The sequence below is a fragment of the Pipra filicauda genome, unplaced genomic scaffold (genome assembly GCF_003945595.2).
Source record: "Pipra filicauda isolate LSUMZ 115617 unplaced genomic scaffold, ASM394559v2 scaffold19_size4547281_pilon, whole genome shotgun sequence".
Lineage (NCBI taxonomy): Eukaryota > Metazoa > Chordata > Aves > Passeriformes > Pipridae > Pipra > Pipra filicauda.
The window spans coordinates 1,421,872-1,445,436 of NW_024104309.1; the positions used below are offsets into that span (position 1 = coordinate 1,421,872).

Sequence of the window (23,565 nt, forward strand, 5' to 3'; positions counted from 1 at the left end):
GGCTAGGTTTTTTTAAGAGCTGTAAGACTTACCTCAGAACCCTAGGCTGAACCCAAAGAGTGCAGGCTGGGGGTACTGCTTTCACCACACCACTCTTCAGGGCTCTTCTACCAGTCACTATGGCTCGTCCATCCTGAGCCCTGGACTTGCAGCTGTTTGTCCTGGGCAGGAGACACAGCTGATCTCATTTACTGTGCCCACCAGGGACACACATGTCAATGAGAAATGTCCCCCTCATGCCACCTGGGCTGCAGATGTCCTACGTAATGTAACCCTGACGTTACAGAACCTGCATCATGAAGACTGACGGAAGCTGCTTAATGTATCACCCCTCTTCCAAAAATATGCTAAAGCAACTATCAGAAAGTAAGCTTTAATTCCTAAATACTGTAAAAAGACTATTATCCCAGGTCAAGGTGGGATGGGAAAAAAAGAGGTTTGGCTCTGTTTCTTTTTTAAACCTGACGCAGCACCCTTGCTGGAGCATGTGAAGATCACACACTTATGAAAGCACAAAGAGCACTGAGGAGAGACAGTCTACCTTCACATTTCAGAGGAACTGCATTAGGGTACAGATCCTAAGGCACCAACTTAATGAAAAATGAAGTTTTTCAGTGTTGGCAGACGTTTAAATAACCAGCTTAGTTTTGCTCCAGACCTCCTCCATCTGGTAAAACTCCCTGGTATTTCACAATGACACACGTGCCCCCACTCCCACACACACCACTATCATCTTCAGTGATGACGTGTGCCCTGGAAATACTAGTTATTGTAGCTCCAAGCCCTGCGTTTTATGAGCTTTGAATAATTCTTAGCATTCAGAAACCTCATTCCAAAGGAAAAGAATAACAAGGTTTAAAAAAACAAAAGGACGGATGGGTAGCTGTGGGCATGAGCAGAAAAGGGCACCAGAAGTTTCTTTCTCCCTGCACATAGTTGTAGTTGCACTTACAGGCTGCTGCATTCAAAAGCTTCCAGTTCCACATTAAGTCAAATTCTATTTTTGATCACTCGCCTAGAAAGTGGAGCTCTCAGGATTTCTGGGTTACAATAGTTACTTATATGCAGTGCTCTTGACCACATATTGTCCCCTCAGTCCCCTCACAAAGCAGGTTAAGTATCACCAGCCTCACTCTGCAAGCAGCAAGTCCAAGGCAGGGAGAAGGTGTCTGACTCATTCAGGATTGTAAGGATGAGCCACAGCAGAGTCAGGCCCCAAACTGAGATGACACACATCCACATCACTGCAGCACAGTAACCAGGGACAGAGGTCACTCAGCTGGGTTAGACACCACACACTCAATAAATCTTATTGGACTAGGAGGCGAAGGATATCACCTTTGTTGGCAAAATAAAAATGCTCAATTAAGGATTCAGTCTTGCAGACACTGGCTGTGAGGCATTCCCAGGGATGTCCCTGATCCACCTCCGAAGCGGCAGTGATGCTGTCAACTGGTGCAGTTCTCACTTACAAGAGTTCGCTTAAGAATGCAGAGAAGACATGAAAAATATAATGAAGCTGCTTTTTAAGAGAGAATCATTTGCTGCTGCTTTTCAAAATTGCTCTTGTTGCAGTAACACGCATACACTTCAGTATCTTTGATTCATAACAGAAAGTTATTTATATTATACGTAATTTGTATTTAGCACATATTCATATATAAGTATATAAACATAAGCACTACACTAAACTATTTAGATAAAACATTTGTCAGAAAGGACAATGTCTTAAACCACACAGATCAAAACAGAATTGTTTCTGTTTCATGGAGTATTTCCACTCCATGAAACTTTTACTTCTGTTGTTGTCAACAGCGAGTGGTATCAGAGTGGTATCACTCTCACCACCAAAACTCTATCAACAAAATGCCCTGTAAAAGCCTGAGTTATAATATCAGGGTTTAATCAGCCCTAACCCAACTGGCTTAATGAGGAACAATCGTATAAGTGGGAAAATGATTTATCTTGGGACTATGGAGCAGATAATTTTGGTTAAATTTTTCCAGATGGCTTCGAAACCTGAAAACTAGCCAAACCCTTCACCTACCCACTGAAAGAGCTTGGATGCCTTCCCTAGCTGATTCATAAAAAGAACATGTTGCATATAGTCTGTATGGAATGATACCCCCATTCTTGGCCACCAGGACAGGGATATAATTAATCAGTATTAGCTAACACATGTTTTTCTTTCCATTTATGTTAGAAATGGAGATTAAACACAAACTTCTTACAACCTTTGGATTTGATATTCTCCCGGTAAGCGCTAATGGTGGGAGATCAGGAATTGCTGCCTCCCTGCAGCACAGAGCTGCCTTTACAAGGACCCAGTACCACGGCCAGTAGGTCACCCTTGCTTCCTAAGCACCAAAGAGGGAGATCCTGATTTATGATTTTGTTATTACAGGCATCTTCTAAAGGCCTTCTGTCCAGCCCGTTCAGCTTGCCTCAGCAATGTCCCAGCACCATCAGTCTGCATCCTCCACAGCAAGGAGCTGCAGAAACACAAACCAGCAGTAACCAAAAAAAAACACGCAAAGAAAAAGCAACATGTCAGAGAGGAACAACCACTCTGGCAAAGCATGGCATTACAGAGCAGAGGAGGCAGAGAACCTTTTCAGTAGAAATCATGTTTAGAGGAAAGTTGTAACTTCTAGGCTTCCTCCCTGGTAGCCTGGTACCAACACTTTGACTCCAAAGACAATTCCTTTATGAGACAGGAAGTCATTAACAGCACAACTACTTTCCTAGTGAAGCAGTATCTGTTCAGTTTTCCTTCAACTTACACAGACTTAGAAAAATCCAAGTCAAGAGGCAGATTTCTGGAGCCAGTCCTATCACAAGCACCACTAGATAAAACTCCGAATGAATTCTGCTGAGAAAGGTTGAACTTAGCAAATGAGACGTGGTTTGAACATCAAGGAGAGGGCTGTGAAAGACAGCTGAGCTTGAGGACAGAATGGACACAGAATCTCTGTTCTTGGTGGTGTGGGAAACGTTTCCTGGCTGGGGAAAGATTCATAGAAACTTGGAATGTCTTGGGTTGGAAAGGACCTTAAAGATCATCCAGTTCCAACCCCCTGCCATGGGCAGGGACACCTTCCGCTAGCCCAGGTTGCTCAGAGCCCCGTCCAGCCTGGCCTTGAACATTTCCAGGGATGGGGCAGCCACAGCTTCTCTGGGCAACCTGTGCCAGGGCCTCACTATGCTCAGAGGGAAGAATTTCTTCTTATCTCTCTCTATCACCTCCTGAGTGAGATGACCATCATCACCAGCAATGCTCATTGATGACTAAAAGTGTTATTTTTCCAAGAGAACCTGACAACCCAGAATTCCATCTTTCTCAAAGTGGTATTTTTTTACGTTTAATGTCAGATTGAGTGACTAAGCTGCATTTTCTTCAATATCATGCATTTTGTCCCCCCTTTTTATTTGCACAAACATTGTGCATCTCTGATCTACATCAGTTCTCAACAAAATCATTCCCCTTCTTTCCAGCCTCAATATATCCACTTTTTTTTTAAAGTCTTTGATCTATTATTCAATCCATCTTTGAAGCCTTTTAAATTCTGCTAAATCCTTTAGGAGGCAAAATATTAATGTAACAACATTATATTACCTCCAGGGCTATTTTCTATTCTCTTCTTTTTATTCTTTAACATCTGTTGTTTTGGTTTTTGCCATATGTTTGGGGAAGGAGGGCTGAAATCTCTACAGGGAAACATCTGCATTATGAAGATTTTTAATTTCTAATGGGAGAGAATGCTTATCCTAAAATCTCAGGTAAGTAGGGATGTTTTAGTGAGCAAGCTGGGGGAAACAAAATGAAAAAGAATTTCCACTGGATTTGCTGAAAGCAGGAGTGTACTTTAGCTAACAGCTTTTCAAACACAACTTGCTCTGATGATACGAGGTGCAACGTCATGCTTGAACTCAAAAATTAATTTACACAACACTTGATACAAACATCTCTATTCACAGAAGACCGTATTTCTTACAGTATGTATGTATTTCTTGTATATAGTTTTATCATTTTGCAAGTATTTTGAGTTTCTACCCTGAAATGTTCAAACAAAAGCAAACTATAAATATGCCTGTAATTTGCATTCCTTCCCTGTGGAAGATACTGAAGCAGTTTATTCATTTAAATATTGAAACTTATCATTTTAACACATTTTTACTGTATCTCATGCAGTTAAGACAATGTTTTCAGAATAAAATTAAAAAGCTATTAATTTGGTACAAACCTTTCAATGAAGATGATGAAGAGGTTACAGGAAGGAGGTAAATATTTCACCACAGCATGAAATTACTTTGTTGTAATAAAAACTTATAAAACTTAAAACTTTCTTACATTTGCAGTGGACATTACTTCTACAAGTCTAAGCTGATATGACATTTAAAAACCCAAGGCTATCTTCTCATGCAGCAGTTTGTCTGTTCTGGAGGAAATGTAGCTTTGAGGATCCAGGTTAGCACAAATTCAGCCACAGAAGGTTAAAACACAGGAGTGAAAATGCTGCCTCAAGCCAGAATGTGTCCTCAGATACATCTGTGTCGCTGAAATCAGTGCAAATATTCCATGTTTGCACCTGTGTAACTGAAAGCAGAATGCAGGTATCTGCTTCCCCTTTAGTCTCAATATTCAGTTAAGAAAACAAATTCAAGCTGTTCCCACTTCTTATGTTTACCAAATTTCTCTAATTGCTCTCCACAGGAAATACTTAGAGGATACTCTTATGCTGACATGCAAAATACTACACAGGGTGATTCCCCACTAACCTATTACTCGGAACTCTGTGCAAAGCCCCAGATATCAAGGTGGGACAAGCAGCTCTGACTTGCTGATTTACCCAATTTGCACCCACGTAAGCAGAATTTAGAACATGTTTACAGAGCAGTTTTTAGCAGCAGCACAGGCTGCCTGCACAGATCTGCTGACTGGGAATCCTGAAGAACACAGGACACATGTAGAGCCAGCAGTACAAGCAGTAGGCCATAAAGGGCCACAAGTTCTTAAGCAGAACTGAACAAATTCACTCGAAAGACCTGAAATATGAGGTGGCCAGTGGTTCACAAAGGGAGAAAACCAAAAACCTCAAACTTTCCAAAGAGCAAAAGCTTATTAATCTTTTTCTGTTCAGCTTCTAAAGTTTTATAACCACATATCTCACCTATACGCAGTCTAAGACTAACGTGTCTTGTTCCGTGTAAACTCCCCAATCAATGCTGCCTCCTTTTCTATTAATCCACCCTTTAAAATACGTTCTTTTATCAGGTTTTAATGTCTAACATGATTTAATCAAGAACACATGCCTCATAAATATCATCTGTCATGTTCCATTAGTTTCATGTGGAAAAGTACAAGTCAATAAACAAAGGTTGTGCCATAAATCTGCCTTGAACACATTATACCTCAAATAAGAAAATAAAAACATGTGTGTCCTTTGACCTGGATATTCTTAACATGGAACTTCAGGTATTGTCTTATGTCTTTAAAAACGTCTAAAGCATTCACAATTAACTGCGTACCTAAGCAATTTCAATTTACATAATGTTGATATGGAGACGATGATTAAATAAGCACTATGCCTTTAAGGCACCTGTTAAATAACATCACTGCCTCTGGGTTAAAACTGATATCCCGCCCTACACAATGAAAACCAGGTCCCTCCACCATGCAACTCTGCAGTAAAACCCCCTCATAACTCAGAGGAGCCACTGGGTTCAGTTATTAATAGAGAGAGGAGAAGAAAGGAGAAAAAAGGGGGAAAAAGAAAAAAAGCAGCACCTTCTCTTGAGCGCTGCATGGAAATGTGGTTGCTGTAAGCACCAGTGAGTCCAACGGATCCCTAGGAGCTCTCCTTGGCCCCTCCACTCCAGCACGGGTGGGCACCAGTTTGTCACCAGTTCTCTTGTTGTCCAAGGACACAAATAACATCAGGTACTCAGTTTTGGTACTTACACCAATGACCAAACTTGATGCTTGGGTCATCTGGGAATTTTTATTTAAGGAAATTCCCAGCCTTTCCAGAGTTGCAGGCCACAGTCAGAGCTTTCCATCTCTTCTGCTCTTTACAACACAGCAGTCTGTGGCTTTTGGTGTTTTCCACTAATGATCTCAGTTTGTTACACACTTTGAGGAGTGTGTTGTGGCTTGTGGGTGGTGTGGGACAGATGCTCCCTGCACTGAGTGCTGATTGCCTGCAACAGCAACAAACTGGTTATCATCCATGTGGTCTTTCCCAGTCCCTTGCTCCAGTGGGCTTTGGACTGGACATCCTCCCTGCCTGGCCTTCTGCCCTACAGCAGCACAGACAAGGGCCAGAGATTTCACTGGGGTCCCTGTCCATGCCCTAGAACCTTTCTGTGCAGCTGCCCATTGTGTCCCAGATGGCTTCCCAGGTGACTCACTCAAATTTAGCTCTGCAATAATCTTTTCCTGAGGTCCCACTGACTTCTGTCGGATCTGGAAAGTGTGGGACAGTTCTGATTCCTGTCTAAAACCAGGGAAATTGGACTGACAACAGCTCTAGAGTCCATGGGAAAGTCAAATCTTTTCCTTTCATGCATTGTGAAATCTGAGAAACAAGAAACTCTTAACTCACTAGTTCAATTTTGAAGCTTTAAAAAGAAAATAAAGAATATCTGGGTTTTTTTTCTTAATGACTACTGTGATCACATACACACACACTTACTTCCAGCAGGTCCAGTTTTATCTCTTGATGCAGATGGGCCTACACTCATGTCCAAAGTGGTTGTAAATCTCTGTGAATGCAAGGAAGAGGCTGACAAGGGGATTCCTGTCACCAGAGGAGTGTCCTCGCTCTCACACCTCTCAGCTGGCCGTACCACCAGACCTGTGGGCCCAGAGTGAAACTGCCGACTGCACAGGACCGACAGCACCCAGAAGAGTGACCATCATCACAGCACCCTGGTGCTGCCCTTCACAAGTCAGGGTTTAGAGAACCAGCCCAAAAGGTTGGGCAGCGACTCAGCCCTCCAGAGAGTTTCCCAGGACATGCTGGGAGTACACAAAGTATTTTATTTTGTATGTTAAGTGAGAGGACACTTCGTGTTCTCAGTGCCAGACACAGAATCAGTGTATGGTACACAGGTTCCAAGTGCTTACTCCAAGGCTACATCTAACCTGGCTGAACACCAGGCCCTTTGCTGGCAGAGCAACAAGTCTCTTCCAAAAACCAGCACTAATTACAGCTGCTCCCAAGGCCCTTATAAACATCAGGTCTCACTTCCCAGCTCTTGCATTTCTTTTTCTTTCAATAACAGGATTTTTAAAAGAAAGAAGTCAGAAGAGTCTGCACATTAGAACAGTCTGATAGGAAAATCGTAATACTTGTAATTCCTTGAGATTTTTTATCTCGCACATCTCAGACAGACTCCAATGGTATCACCTGGCAAGGAGCCAAAGGAGCTCTGCTACTAAACCAGCACGATAAGATCAGTGCTGAGTGGAGGAAACGCCAACAAAAATCTCCCACTTTTCCCTGGATTTTCATCCAAACAAACGAGTATGTCACTCTAGTTCCCCACTCAACAAAGTCTCAGTGCCTGAAGGCTGGCCCCATCCTCCTCCAGTAACAAAATGATTAAAAGTGCAGTGTATTTTCTCTGAGTCACTCCCCACCCCACTACTCGTCTATGAGGCCTCAACCACTTGGTGGAACAATAGATTTTCACATGGCACAGCTTTCTAGGCAACTGTCTGCATCACGTGCTGGAACTAACGATGGGAAGAATCAAAATTAATACTATTGCACCACTCACAGAAGATGCCTTTAAAAGGAGACCCACAGAAAGCATGAACTGAGAATATTCAATGCCAGAAGACTAAGCACCAGATCCAGAGAGCTGTTTAGGCACTGAATTTCCACGGACGTCAATGGGAATTAGGTGTCTGAATACCTCTCTGGATCAGATCTTTAGTAAAGCAAACTTTGAGGCTTGATTTTTCAGTAGTTCTACAGTTCCTATAAATTCTTCATCACCTCCTTTCAGGAGCAGGTCCTTCAAAGGAATGTCTAGGAGAGTCATCACACAGTCATCTTGCTTGAAAATAACCATCCAGTTCTCAAAGCAAACAGGCCGGATCTGATAAGTACATGAAAAAAAACACCCAAAACAAAATACCACCTTTTATGGCATTGTTCAGGTGTCACTGTTTGGCTTCCTAGGAGCCATTTAGCTCTATGAATCTCTAAAGCAAGATCCTGTCTCTACTTATACCTTATGGAGTGGTAAGATGGTAAGAGGCATCTGACAGCTACTGCATTGTGGAAGAATACCTGATGGACACTGGTTGCTCCTTAAAACTTACAGATTGTTTTCAATTAACACAGGCATCATGGAATTTCACTGGCTCTTAAAACAACAAAAAACAAAAAACCCCAAGCAAATTCAAGAAACATGTCCACAATAACATAAACCAACAAACTGACAGGGTTCTGTAACTGAACATCTTTAAAAGAGACTGAACTTAGTGGGCACCAAAGGGAAATCACTTGCCTCATACTGAAATATAAATCAAAGATACCACCCAAAGGAAAGGGGAAGGAAAAAAAGGCCCTTGTGATGACAGTTCAGATTGAAACTAATTTGCCCACTTGCAGAAATTCAGAAAGTGTTTGCTCTTGATTTTTCATCCCCACCATATGGCAGCTACTTTCTCCCAAAGCACACACTCACACTGTTGTGGGCTGTTGGAGCAAGACAGCCAACACTGGGAATAGCCACGTCCCGCGGTGGCACAGCAAGGAACGGGCACAGCGGCCACTCCACAGGGTGTGCAGAGCCCTAAGTACACACACAGACACAGACTTGTGTCTGGCCCAGGGACTGACAGAAGGAGAAGGTGTCACAAATATAAATCTCGGGCTGAGGAGCCAAAGAACTCAACTGAATTTTAGTCACATGGGTATCTCTCAGTTTCCCTTGGCTGCCTCGATCAACTGTAGCCCAGAGTTGTAAAACCTGCCCACAGCTGCTCTGCTCACCCCCAACCTGACGTTTCACACTGTGACTTTATGCAGGCTTGTTTGGATCTAACAAGGTCCTTATTTTTCTACAATGCAGGAAATAAGGAAACCAGCCATCAATTATTAGAAGCGCTGCAGATCTGAGCCGTGTGGCTGTAAAACAGATTTTTCTTTAATGAAACTGAGCTGGCATTTGCCAGAAATAACAAGTGCCCAAGACCAAAATGTAAATCAAAACTAAAGGAGAGTTTTCAAAACTTTGAATCATTGGTAGCAACAGACAAGCTCAGAAGGAGGTTGGTATGATTTTGGAATGTCTTAAAAATGTGTGACTAATATGACTTCTAAAGACATTATTTGTGAGTTAGTATTTCAGTCTCCCCACAGAAAGAAAACATCATGACCAGAGAGGGCCACAATGTTTGCTGTAATAACTGTGTTAGTATGTCACTATTGCCGGGCTAGGAAGAAGGCTGAGCCTTTGTTTTCACTTCAGAAAACAAAGAAAGGGAAGACATTAATGTTGAAAAGCATCAGTGCCTGGTAAGAGACGATTACAACCATCATGCTTTCCCTGCATGTCCCGGTTTTAAACACAGCACTTGGTTTTAGTTGGTCTCAGCCCAGGTCCTGGGAGACAGCAGGTTCCATCACACACCTCTGAACAGACTTGTCTAGTCAAGGAGGAGTGGTGCTGTTTGCTGAAGAGAGAGACATAACAAGAGGAAAGAAAGGGCGGGTTTGGAGGAAACATTAGTTGCTAGTGATTCCCTCACCATAACTACTGTCAAAACTGTGTCACTGTGGCTCTTCCTTCCCAGCCTGTCTCCCACTCTTTGTCATGAAACCCAGACTGAGGGCTTCAGTTCGGCCTCAACTGGATGCCAGGCTCACAGACTGCAATGCACAGGGTACATGAAGGAACAGCAGCACCAAGTCTGGCAGTAGGAGATGGCCTGGAATCCAATTTTTACAGATTGCAAGTGGAAGCCCTTGGAATGGTCCAGCTTGTTCATCTGCCATTGACTGCTGCTTGTTCAATTCTGCCATTGAACACAATTGTCCATGGTTGAAATGAATCATTTCTTCCACAGGAACATTCAAACCTCCCTCAGCCACTCCAAATACCAGAGCTTTTATCACATCCTTTGCTAAGCTGTGCCAGGGTTAATTATTCTTGCAGTCAAAATCATCTATCTTTCCTTCTTGCTTGACTTTTCTCTGTTTCCAGCCATGGGATACCGTTCTGCATTTACCTGCACTCAAAAGAACCCTTGAGTACCCCACTGTTCTGCATTTACCTGCACTCAAAAGAACCCTTGAGTACCCCACATTTTCTCCTCTGGTGCATCTCCAGATTGCCTCTAATCTTCCATTAGTCCATCAGTACCACATACAGGTCAGCATCTTCCAGTTTTTTCAGTTCTTCTCCAAGTTCTTTGATTTTTCAAAGCCATTTAAGAAAGTCTGAGCATTAATCTATCTTCCTGCAGCTAGAGTGATAATTAACAGAAGGATAACATCACTTCTCTATGCTTTTTAAAAATGTATCATATCACCTTGTACCTCATTAGATATTTATTTTCTCATACTAATGGAATGTGACATCCCGATCCTTTTCAGTGTCACTGCTTTCCAAGACATACAGCTTCCCACCTATAAAAACAGTTTATATCCTCCATGCCAAGGTACTGCCTCATATGTCTGATGGCATGAAAATACCTGTTGTCCAGTTCCTAATCACTGCTTAAGAAATCCACGTTGCATGCCAGTCACTTCCTAACTTTTATTAAATAAAAATTACTAAATAAAAACATTCCCTTAATTTGAAGGAACAAACTTTACTGGCAGTGGATTTCTATATTCTGTGAGGATTTCAGCAGAAACTATTAGATAACACTGGGAACAAAACTCAAACTTTCAGAGTTGTATACAAAATAGTCACTGTACAAAATACTTCTATATGGTGTGCATCTCAATTTCTATCAGTAACTCACTTTTTACTCCTTTCAAAAGGCAACATTATTGTTTTCTATACCACTATTTTTCTGCCATCATTGAATGTGACTGTTCAAAATGTATCCCAGCAATTTAAGTTTACTCTACCAACATATTCACCTCTGTCAGACTCTCTCTCAGGTTTGTTATAAAACAAGAACTAGTTTGATAACTCTTAAGAAGCAGAACAGCTTCCTTTAGCTGCTCTCTTAATGCAAATTTCTGCCACAATATATCCCTAGTTATAAACAGCCTAAACTCCACCTGGACCATAAGGATGTAGATATGACCAACAACTAAAGGCTGCAGGACTTCTGCATGGTCAGTTAATTTTCATATTTGGAAAACAGGATGCACTGCAAACGAATAATAATTCAATGTGAGCCTAATTCAGTATCAATAAGGCTATTTCCTTCTTCAGAACAATGGTTGGCATTTTCTATCCCCAACAGGCAATCATTTGTTAGCAATGGCATGTCCCCAGAATGCCACAGAACATTTCACAACTACTCTGCACATAAAATCAATCATTTTCCATGCCCAGTTGTCCCACCACTGGCTCTCCCAACTGCTGCTTGAGAGCCCTTCACTCAGTCTGGTTTTTATTGTGTGCCTTCTCAGTGTTTTCTTGACAAACAAATGAGTGGACAGAAACACCAACCTTAGACAAGGAGAGATCTGAACTTCGCTAAGCAAGTCAAAGAGCATAGAAGCCTTGAATATTACAGTTTGAGAGATCTCTTCTAATTCTCTGGTGCCTAAGCAGTTGATTGTGGGAATTCAAAATATCACAGGAAAGACAGTCGCACCCGAAGTTACATTCCACAGTCAGCCTTCCATCCAGCCTGTGTTTAAAAACTCCAGTGATGAATAACTCACAGCCTGTTTGGGCACCAGATATCAAAAGCTCAGTGTACTCCTAGATAGTACCCTTCCTAGTGTTGAGCCCACACAATCCCTGTGGAAGAACAGACCAATCTAGAAGAGATAGAAGGTGCTGAAGATCAGGTGCATTTCGGACAGTATTTAGTTACCAACAGGGAAAACCTACAGCCACACTCAGCTTCAGAAAGGATGCAACAGGAGATTTTCTCCTGTACCAGCAGAACAAGACCAGTGCCTCTGAAGGGTGTGTGGGCACCGTGCACACAAATGACAACTCTGATCCATAAACTGGTCAATCCCACGTTTAGAAGGTCTTTCTCATATATAATTTATACTCTGAATCAGGGTTGCTCATCAAACTAACAAATGCTGCAGTCAGTTGCCTTCACACTGGAACTTACATCCAGTCTCCCATATTGTTTTCTCTAGTGGTAGTTAGTGTCATAATTCACTTTATCTAAACGCTAGCTGGTTATGAGGCTATTTTTCACCGAGTTTTCTCTCATTTTACATTATCTAGGCTCCAAAACAGCCTCCCTGTCTCTTCAGAGGGACTGCCTGCTGCCGAAACATCTACCCCACGCATAAAACTTTTTTATCACCTCTAATGTTTACTGTTCTTAATTTTCAAGTCTCCCAGCAACTTCTCCAGCAACTGATAAAAACTCTATTGTTGGCATTAACGCTAACCCTTCGCAAGGAAAGTTCCCCAAGCACGTTAGTCTCATTTTGGGAAACTTAACCTGGGTACCACTGAAACAGCAAGTCTCTGTAAAACACTAGTTTTTCACTCAAACTTGCCAAATAAGCTGCACTTGTAGCCAGTGCCATCATACACTCAGGCTCAAAACACTACTGATGATTAGTCATTCCAGTGGTTTGCTCTCACTTTCTAGATTTTGGTCTCTTTTATATTAGCTTTCTATGACTAAACTTGCAAAACATACGCACTTGTTAAAGTATTCGTGGAACTGGCAAATGTATAGGTATAAAAGTGAATTTTGACAAAGCAGTTCAAGTACTCATGCCAGCAATCTCTGCCTAACAGCTTCTGACAGGATGCAGTAAGAGAAAGATCTGGTATGTATAATGGTTCCAATAAAAGCCAGCCAAATCACCCTGACAGATATGGAGTGTTTATACGTTCAGCAGACCAAAAGCTATTTACACCAATTGCCACACTTCCACATATTTAGCCCACAACTCAAACAAGTTACAATCCTTTCTATATATTTAAAAATAAATGAACAGCGCAGTGGCACAAGGTAAAGGACATGCCAGGAAGCGAAGAGAGTAGAAAGGAAAAGTCCCTGAGACTCAAGGACAGAGAAAGAGCAAGTGCATTCTAGGGGTAAACATCCCCTTCGATTTCCTGCATACCCACTCAAATCAGAGAGATGCTGACATGGGTGGGTACCTTTGTTCTGAAAGGAGAACCACTCACATACATTGGCTGTAGCTCATCCCCACAAAAATATGACGAGTCAGCAGACCCTCTCAAATAGCTCAAGAACTTAAATGAAAGGAATACAGGCCAATTTGTGGTGACTTGGCAAGAGGAAAAATAAGAAGCAAACTGTTCAGATTAAAAACGTGAGACATCTTTTTCTTTTGCCAAGTGAACTTAGCCCATACTTACAGGACAAACTTTTATGCGTTAGCCCTCCAGCCCTCAAGTCTGCCTCCTTTTCATCCACTCTTGGATTTAAAATGGCGTCATTCAGATTTGCACCAGAGTTAGGGACAATGGAATCGGGCCAGCTCAGTTTCAGTTGAACATAAACCAGCTCCGACGACTTCAAGGAAACTGAACATTACGAGAATCAGATATCTAGAAAGGAGGAATTTACTGCTGCTTTTTCTTCTTCAAGTCCTGGGAGACGGTCTCAGCTGCGTGCAAAATCTGTTCTGTCAGAGTGATGAGGATCTTGGGAACCTTGTAGTAGCCACCTGCACCTCAAGCCCACGGGCACACAGTTCATGGGGTGATCTCTACCTCAAGAGCAACAAACCATAAGAGACTTTTCCATCTGCTGGAAGGCAAGAGCAACCCAGCAAATTTTAATACAACAAAACAAACCGGGGGGGAAATTTTCCTCCAAATAGGTACTTACTGGCTATTTCCAACACAGCTTCTTTAATGTAGCCTCCTTTCCCTCCCCTCAGCATGTCAGATGCTAAAATAAATGGGAGAATTTGTTCCTCTGCAGCAATTCTGCAATTGGCAGCGTAAACCTGATGCCAAGGAGTAAGAAGCCCAACTAAAATGTTCTGTTAAAATCCTTGCTCTCCCAAAGATAACAAAGATGTATTTTGCACTTTTCACCACTCACACTCGGGGAGACACACCACCAAGGGCAAGCACCACGTACTTCGCATAGCCAAGAGAGAAATGCACTCCATGCACATGCTGTGTAGAAGGGGTGCAGTGCCACCCCAAGCTGATATAGCCACATGTTGCATGAACATCCTGCACCACCACCAGATCAGATCTCAAACAGAGCACAGCCACATCACCCCAACACTGCACCTGAACTAACAAACTGTCTCTCAGCATAGAAATTTAAGCTGGCCCTGACGGTGTGCAAAACAACTGCCCTGTTTCTGGCTCCAGCTTGTCTTTCTCTACACCATACTCTGATATGCTCTCACAGCAAGAACATCATGAACAGTACAGATGTGCCCCAAAACAATACAAGTGGCACAATCTAGTTGAAGCACCCTTGTTCTTTTCACCCAAAACATTTATATGCTTGGCCGTGTTGGTTGCTGGCACAATCCTCCACCCTTTTTGCCTGTTTGACATACAGTGGTTGATCACACTAGCTTTAAACCCAGGCATGGCCTTGAACAGAAAGAAAAATTAAAGGTGAACATGCTTTGTGCTACCAGATCTTGGCATCTGAGCTACTGGGCAAAAAGTGCTCGCACACTTTTCCCTCCTGGAGAGAATTTAACACTTGGATCTTCTCTTCTGGGTCTCAAAGAAGCATGGATGGAATTTTCAAAAACATTCAGTACTGGCCTTCTCCTGAAGTCAAGTTCCTGCAATTTCAGCAGGAGCAGCAGGGCAAAGCAAGAGTTATGAAACCTCACATTAAATCTTTTCTGGGATTTTCCCAGAAAATACTGGGTAATAAAAAAGAAATTTCCTCTTTTATCTGTTCTCACTTTAACTCTCTCTTCTCTGTCCAGCACAGATGGGGGTTGGGAGGTAGGCAGGACTTAAACAAGGCAAATAAATGCTCTTTTAAGAGTGAAGTAAGTCCTTCTGAATGCAAAGTGCTGCTTTCCTCGAGCACCCTGTCCCGTCCTGTTTAGTCTTCTCTCTTAAGGAACTGCAACTCCAGAGATGTTCCATCAAAGAGCACAACTCATGGTCATTGTGACTGATCGCTCCCTCCCAGTGAAGGATTCAGGTTAAATCAAAGCCAGCTGCTTCAGAGAGGGAAAGGCAGCTAAAAAGAAGTTAAACAAAATAATAACAAAAAATGCAATCTAGAACCTACATGGATAGGAAATCTACTCTTGTATTTCAAATAAATAACTCTTAAGGTATTTAAGCCTCATGCACAGAAAACAATTTTGTAACTTTTTTTAAGTCATCCTCTTGCATTGTTGTTCTGCCCTAATAACTCTGAAATGTGCTACTCATCTCTCCCAGTTAAATATCCTGTTTCACAAGCCCACTCCTAGATATCTGAAACTGCACAGCATTTCTATCTAGCTTTAGGCATCTAGCATTCCAAAGAATTAATATTTAAACTTATTATAAAGGAATGGGGATTGCATTAAGCATGTAGCATTTAGCAAAACATTCATATTAATAAACTGCTGTGTTGCTTGTTTGAAGCACATTTATCATTCTTTAAACTCAAAAAAAAGATAATGCTCCAAAACTGACACATGTATCTATTTTTCTTCTAATACAATTAAGACTTAGATAGGATTATAGAGTGGAAACTATTAAATTTCAATTTTTACAATATGCTTAAAATTATATTATCTTTCTTTGCCTAGGGGATTGTTGACTTCAGTATTTAAGTGAATTAATCACAGCAAATTGTGAAAAAGCAGCGAATCACAGCACTTATTTTAAATAATCCTACACCCTCTACCTCTTCTTGGGAAGCGCCTCATGTTAACATTTTTATACATATTATTGCTCTTATATCTCTTGATTATAGATAAATGAATAAAAAACTGCTAATCTGTTCCAAGACATCACTAATTGGTATTTTTCCTCTTATATTAGCCTTTGATTTACACCTCAGATATGTTCTCCCAAGCCAGCACGTGTAATTTATTTACAGCACTGGAAGGCAGGCAAAATACATCATCTACTGTTATACAACCTTCTACAAGGTATTAAAATACCAGGCCCCTGGAGACACACTTCATATAGTTCAGCAAGTTCCAAAATAAACCAAACCACCAACCCCTTAAGCACTTAAAACAACAATGGACATCTGTATTAAAAAGTTAGTTTTACTGTATTTGATGATGTCGCCTTCGTGTCATTTTTCCCTTTGGCCGATATGCAAACAAGAATTAAGATTGTATTTGCTTTCCCCTCGTTCTAAAACAATTAACAACTCTATAGCTCTCACAAAACCCTCTTATCACATAGGTAAATGCCAGAATTAAATGCAGTTTAAGACGTTTTGCATTCATTTAACCCTTAGAATAAATTTGATCCTGTAGGCTCAATCACAGTGCTCTTTGCCAACCCACTGTGCAAAATAATCACACGTTAGATACACTCAAACATAAGAAGGGTCAGACATAATTATGAGATTTGAAGCAAAACAGTTGCTTAAAAAAAAAAAAAGGAAAAAAAAAAGGAACAAAAACAAAAGAGAGAGAGCTCAAGCGCTTTGCATTGATTTGACTGAGATCAACCTTGTAATTCCTAAATGTTCCAAACCGTAACAGAACCAAAAATACAAAATTTGCATCTATTTCCTGTTGCAGCTCTGGCAACGTCTCATCTGTTTTACAAGTAGTCCCCTGTCTACAAATAACCTTAATCATTAACAATCATTTCATAAAGTCAAACTAATGACCGTAATAAAAAAAAAAAAAAAAAAAGAAGTCCTTGTTCCAGGTAACTAGTGAAGCACAGATTCTGAGAACAGAAAGTTCAGGTTCCAACTGAGATTTCACATACAGGGTGCCAGAAATGTAATAGGAGGGGAAGGAAAAAGGGGAATTCTTTGCCTCTATTCTTCAAAGCCCGTGCAGAAAGGTAGGCCCGCGGTAGCCTGCTCTGATAGTTATCTCAATGGAGGAACCGGCCCTTGCTTTTCTTTACACGCCCCATTTAAACGCAATAAAACGGCCTGAGTGGTTTTAACTGGTCGTTCCATGTCACTGTAACGCTCCCTGCTCCCGGGAGAAGATAACAGCTGTGCCATATTCCCAAACACATACTTTTGCTATTGTTTGCACATTTGTAGGCCGAGATTACGCTGTACCACAGCCAGTGAGCTGCCCTTGCTTTGGAACCCTCTATTCTCCGAGTTACATCAGTGTGCTGGGAAACGACGTTTGGTGGCTGAGGGAAAAAAGGCAAACAAACCCCAGCCTATTAAAAGCCATTTCATGCACTGTGAAATGATTACTAGATTGCATGCCTGTTCAGGCCTGTTGACATACACTGATAGAAACCTGGAGTGCAAAATGGAGTGGTTTACATCTATATTCCCCCTCCAATTACCCTGCCATCGACATCTTCAACAGTTCTAAAATCACTAAATAGAAGAACTTCTAGAATAATGGTAATTATGGCACTGAACATGAAAATTATATTCACAGTACTACAAATTTCTGTTCATAGGCCATACATTATTCCACTTCCTAGCTTACAGATGGATTTAATACAAGCTTGTTAGTTACTCTACAAGCTTTTCCCTGTACGCAGAATAAAGAACTTCTGTAATATCAGGATTGAAATACTGACCCAGCTAAAGTTAGTGGCAAGACTCCTACTGATGTTAATTGTTTAGAGTAAAATTTTGTCCCTCTTATTCAACAAAAAAACCAAACCACTCCATCGCAGTGAAGTACAGTCTCCCAGAAGACACTCACTTTACATTTGGCAGTTTCACTTAACAGAATCTTGAAGCACTTCCAGAATATAATCTCAAATACGCTCAAAATCCTCAGTATACACTTAAGAGTTTACGTGTATACAGGATTGATCTCTAACATGCAAATAATCATTTAGATACATAATTCAGATCCTCTAAGTCTAAAGTATTTGCAGTTGAAGAGACTGCTGACAGGAATACAGTAATGTACAGACTTCAGAACTTCCAAGATGTAGATTTTTCAACTTTTCCTTACCATAAAAGAAGAAAGGATATTTTTCTTCTCACCCCACTTAGCCCAGTATATAACAACTTCCATTAATGAAACATTTTAAAGACAGAACAAGCAATTTCTTATTTTTACTCTATTTCTTCAAGCAAAATCCATATTACAAAATCTCTCCCAATTATTAGACTTATCTGACATTATCTGTTATTCCATATGTCTGCACAATATCACAATGTTAAGATAGACACATTATTTTTTCTCTTCAGTTTTTTCCAACAGCTGTTGTTTTCTCATGAAGCAGAATGAGGATTTTTTGCTTTTATTTTACAAGTACTGAATGCCTTTATATGACAGGCTGATCATTAGATCTCCTGATTTGTATTTACTAAATATTCTCTACTACGAATTCCTAAATTACAATGGATTTAATTATTAGATACAATTAAACCTCTTTTAAATTAAATCCATGAAAGGCTCATCTTCAATTCAGTGACTCTGATTTTGCAACAGAAATCATTAGAAGAAATTCCTTCAGCAGCAAGTAACTGGAAGTTATTTTCCTATTCAAGACAAGTAAGCATTATAGCCAGTTTAAGGGAGAAGACAGCTACAATTTATTTCAAATTACTTGATGCACACATTCTCCAATTTGCAGTTTCTTCTCTTTTCTACTCTTACAAAATAAAATTAAGCAAAAAAAAAAGACCATGCAATAAAAATGTAGCTCTGTAACTGCGTGTTCTGCTCAAATAAACCTTTAAATTCCTTTTTGTAGCAGAGAGTTCAAATGCAGCAAGCAAGAGAACTAGAGCGAAAATAAGAAAAATTTATTACTACAGCTCTATAAAAAAATTGAGAGAGTTTAGAGATCACCATACCAGTGAGCCCATTCCGTGTCTTCCTTATCAGTTCATATTGTATTTAGCAGCTCTAGGCAGTCCCACTTGCTCCAGTGGGATAACTCAGGTGAACACAGACAAGGTGTCTGAGAGAAAGTGGCAGGATCAGGCCCAAGACCACTCAATACACCCAATAAGTCACACAAGCAAAGCACATGCTTTTGCTTAAGGTCCCAACAGCATAAGCTGTTACTTTCACAAGGACTGTCCCGATAGTCAAGGAAATGGTCACAGGGGGTTTAAATGACAAGATTTAACCTTCCTTCTCAACAGCAGAAGGAAATGAATACATTTCAATACATTGGTCGTATGTTTGCTGAAAGCAGCTACAGTTAACAACAAACACAAAAAAAATCCAACCCATTTTCCCCTTGTCTGAACAAAAAATACTCTCAACAAGGAAATATCCAACTACTGCAACCCGAAGAGCTTATTGTTTTGCCCACTGTAAGTTAATATCTGAAGTGGTTACTGCAAAGGTCCAGGCCATTTGGATGGTTTCCCAGTGGCACAGCTAACAGGATAAATCTCGTCATTTCTACTGAGTCATGAATTAGGTACACTGAACAAAACTGAAAAAGAATGAAAAGGAGAAGTGTTTCCTGGTAACAACCATAATCAATGCCATTTAAAAACTGAGATATTTCACATCTTTATAGATTACTCTTTTGTCACTACTCAAGTAAGCTTCCTTTCCCAAAAGCTGCTTTCCTAGAGACAATAATTATTTTGCCCTGTGTTACTTTCAAAACGGTCATACTGTAGCATGAAATTCAGCAAAACAGAACCAAAACCACAGAATCTCAGGAAAACATTGTAAAATGGACTTCATACCTTATGGTACAGTTGTTCTATGCCCAGCAGATCACAAAAGCCTCTAAAAAGCAGTGGCTGTGTGCAAATACTCTGCCCTGTAAATCGATGACCAAGAAAAGCGTGGCACATATCACAGCCCGTCACACCACAAGGGGTAGGATGGGTGAAAACTGGGTGTTTATTTTAAACAGCTCCCAGACAGAACAAAGCATGAAGCACAGTTCCAAAATACTAATGTTTCTGGTGAACAATCAACAGCTCCATCCTGCAAACTTTAAACCCAAATGATCTAATTCCCAGAAGTAATCCTCACCACCACCCCTCAAGTTCTTGTTTGGCTGTTCATGTAAAAGGACTTGCTCAGGCACGGAAGCATTTTGCAGGATCATAACTTAAACACTGTGAAGCAGTGGAGTAACACCACAAGAGACATTACAACAGCAGGATGCTTCTTCCCCATTGTGATTACTTCAAAGCTGCCCTTTTTATTAGTGGGGCAGTGTATCATTTTGATTCATTCTTTTTTGAAAAAAAAATTAAAAAGTGAGGCTTGTTTAGAAAAAAAAATTTTACAGGCAACTATAAAAAGCGGGTTTGCTCTTGTTAAAGAGTGTCTTTTACCTGCCCTACTTGCAATTTTCAACTGTGGATAAACCAAAACCAGGAGGCACATTCCGTAATCTAACCCAGATTGCAGAGGGAATTACTGGGTACATGGTACTCTGGGGCTGGAGAACAGGAGACGCACGGCGCGATGGTCTGAAATCAAGCTGTCATCAGTTTCCTACCCAAAACCCTTCACTGGGTAAATCTGAGTATTTCCCTCATTCCCACTTCTTAGCTCTAGCCTGTTATATCACATCCACATGCAGCTGTCCCCAGTCCTTTATCTTCCTGAGAGAACCAGGTTTCTTGGGAGATGGTTTACACTGCTCCTTGAAAGATGCTCTTCTGCACATACACTCTGATTTTTCAGTTAGATCACAGTGAGCAACGGAGTGATTTCTATTATTTCTGTGGAACTGACTCAGAAGCACAGAGTGCAGAGCAGGGGCTGGCAGCTTGCAGTGTTCAGCAGGAGAACTCCAAAATGCCCAAGTGGACATTAAAGCACTTGCCAACACCATATAGGTCAAAAGGAGCAGCACAGCCCACATATTTTAAATTATCTGGCCCAAAATGTTACTTTTTAATTTTCCTAACTCCTCCTGACAATGTCTTCTGGGGGGAGGGGGGGCGGGGGGAGGGCAAAAACTAAATAAACAAAACAAACACAAAAAAACAACCAAACAAAAAACCCCCACCCAAAAAACTCAGCGTTGCCTGTCTTTGGAAAAATCCAACATTACCCATCAAATCACCCTGCTGCTCAGTAGATGAACCCTATCCTGCTCATGGATACCTCCTACTTACTCCCATGACTCAAGTCACCCATATGCTGAAGCAACCACAAGGTAACACCCTGGACAGAAAACACACTAAACAAAAACAGCAACAAAACTTGAAACACTTTTTTTTCTTCCCCCAGTGGCGAAAATGAGAAACTGATCAGTCGGGAAAGATGAATTAGCAACCTTCTCCCATGCCCACCTACATCTACTGTAAGAGCCCCAAGTGTATGGAAATTACACTTTTCCTCTTTCCCTCTCTATGCTCTTGCCCTCTGCAACAGCAAGAGGAATATGCATGAAAAGAGGGGTAAGTAGCTCAAAGGGAAAAAGAAAGAAGAAAAAAAAAGTGCTTCAACAGTTTGCTCGTTCAGGGCAACGCACAGGCAGGATTTTAAGCTGGTATGAACCCTGTCAAGTGGCACCAACCTCACTCGTGGCACCACGAGGGACTCGCATGAGTCCCTTCCACAGGCAGCAGTGGCAGCAGCACGGCGGTACTAGAGCTTGTAGCTCTCCTTCATACCCTGTGAATCCTCCTTCTCCCCTCTCCAAACCCGGCTCTGTGTAACAGACCTTCATTTCATTCCTGCCAAACATTAACAACGCCTTTTTTTTTTCATCAGGAGAGAAGAATTGCAGCATTAACAAACAGAAAAATAAAAAAGGTAATTTATAACCTGCTGCTACACTCTGTCTGTATTCACTGGTGATGAACAAACATATCCTACAGTCTGCAGGACAGACCTAGCACAGATTGAGGTGTTCATTAACATAACTTCATGGCAATGAAAGGTGCCATCACCCTAGGTAACAAGCTCACAAAAGAAAACGTCACTAGTCCAAGGGCATGCAGCCTACTTTTAGTTTTCAGAAGAATGGACAGAACGGGATGCACTGAAAAAATCCCAGTGGGAACTGTCTTAAGATAACTGCATGTACATATCTAAAATAGAGAATGGGAATGAACTGAGAATTAAAAAAGAGAATTACCTTTTAACATTACAGAAATCATTGCTTTAATGCTAATAACCTTAGGTGCACATACGTCTCTGCAAGCGGCTTTGTAGCATAGAGGAATGCTTCAATTCCCTCACATCCCAGCCAGTGATACCTCAAAGTGATTATTTCAAAACTAGATTTTGATTAACAAATTCCAGCTCAATTAACAAGTTCTAGCTCAAAAAGGTAATTAATAGATTTTTAGTGGGCAATTCCTAACCTAACTTCAGTGCCGCTTAGCAATGAATAAATGAAAAATCAGGCATTTGTTAAGTAGCAGAATTTGACCTTTCAGGCACCAGGAATTCACAAGTCTGAGGATTCACTGCCTGAATCCAGCATTTGTAACACCTCCTTGAAATACAAACTATAAATCCAAGCAACCGTGGTGAAACTGCTGAATAAGAACCAGGCATTTATTGTCAGCCAGGCGTGCTCACAAACAAACACCCCACACTCACACTCTGGCACAGGACAGACCAGCCCAGTCTTCAGCACCATCCCCAAAACAACCACCTTTGAGACGCGACCGAACCAGCAGCACTCGCTCAGGAGAACTAAAAAAGATGCTTGTCTCGAGATTTCTTAAAGAATATTGAGAAACAATCAGCTTCACACGATCAAAGAACACTCTGGTTTATCCTGCGCCTCCAAGGTGCACAGAAAAACAAAACTTTCAAAGCCTGAAGTGAAATTAACAAGTTAGAAAACACCCTGAAGACCAAAAAGAAGGGGGGAGCTTGTTACGCGTTTTATTTGTTTGGGGAATAGTTTTTTGGTGGTGGTAGTGTTCAGTTCACGTATTTTTAAACTCACCCTTCACGCTCTGATGTTTCTGCTGCTGGAAATAATCTTTAGAGCCTCTAGCGCATCGCAGCTCCTGCGCCCTCGGCAGAATCGGGATCCTCTCGAATATGCTGGGTCGCTTGGGGATGAAATCTAGCAGAGGTGCTGACATTTCAGGGGGGCTCTGCTGAGGCTCTGCGTGGTCACCGCCGTTGCTGACAGATACTTTAAAGGACATCTGAGGACTCAAGTGGGATTTAGCAGCGCTGGGACGAGTCGCCCGCGGCAGATCCTTCTGGGGCGCTCCCTGGCATTTGTCGGTCAGCTCGAAGCGGGCGCTGCTGCCTTTCTGCCCCGCGGCGAGCTCACAGTGCATGTCCGCGGGCTGCCGGGCCCCGCGCCGCTGTCCTGCACCGAGCGGCACACGGGCTGTCAGCGCGGGCTGCCCCAGCCCTCAGCCCTCACCCCTCGCCGCCT

At 41.5% G+C, this 23,565-nt stretch overlaps 1 protein-coding gene across 3 annotated transcripts in view; it reads right to left on the reverse strand.

Moving 5' to 3' along the window:
* Nucleotides 1-23,565, reverse strand: part of GLIS1 (GLIS family zinc finger 1) — a 189,046-nt gene that overhangs the window by 159,903 nt on the left and 5,578 nt on the right. For 2 of the 3 annotated variants that reach the window (XM_039380569.1, XM_027748657.2), the window contains exon 2: nucleotides 23,119-23,496. The exons of the other annotated variant lie outside the window; for it this stretch is intronic. In XM_039380569.1, the coding sequence (XP_039236503.1) occupies nucleotides 23,119-23,464 (346 nt within the window). In that variant the 5' untranslated portion in view covers nucleotides 23,465-23,496. The remainder of the gene's footprint in view (nucleotides 1-23,118; nucleotides 23,497-23,565) is intronic. 3 annotated transcript variants of the gene reach the window in all.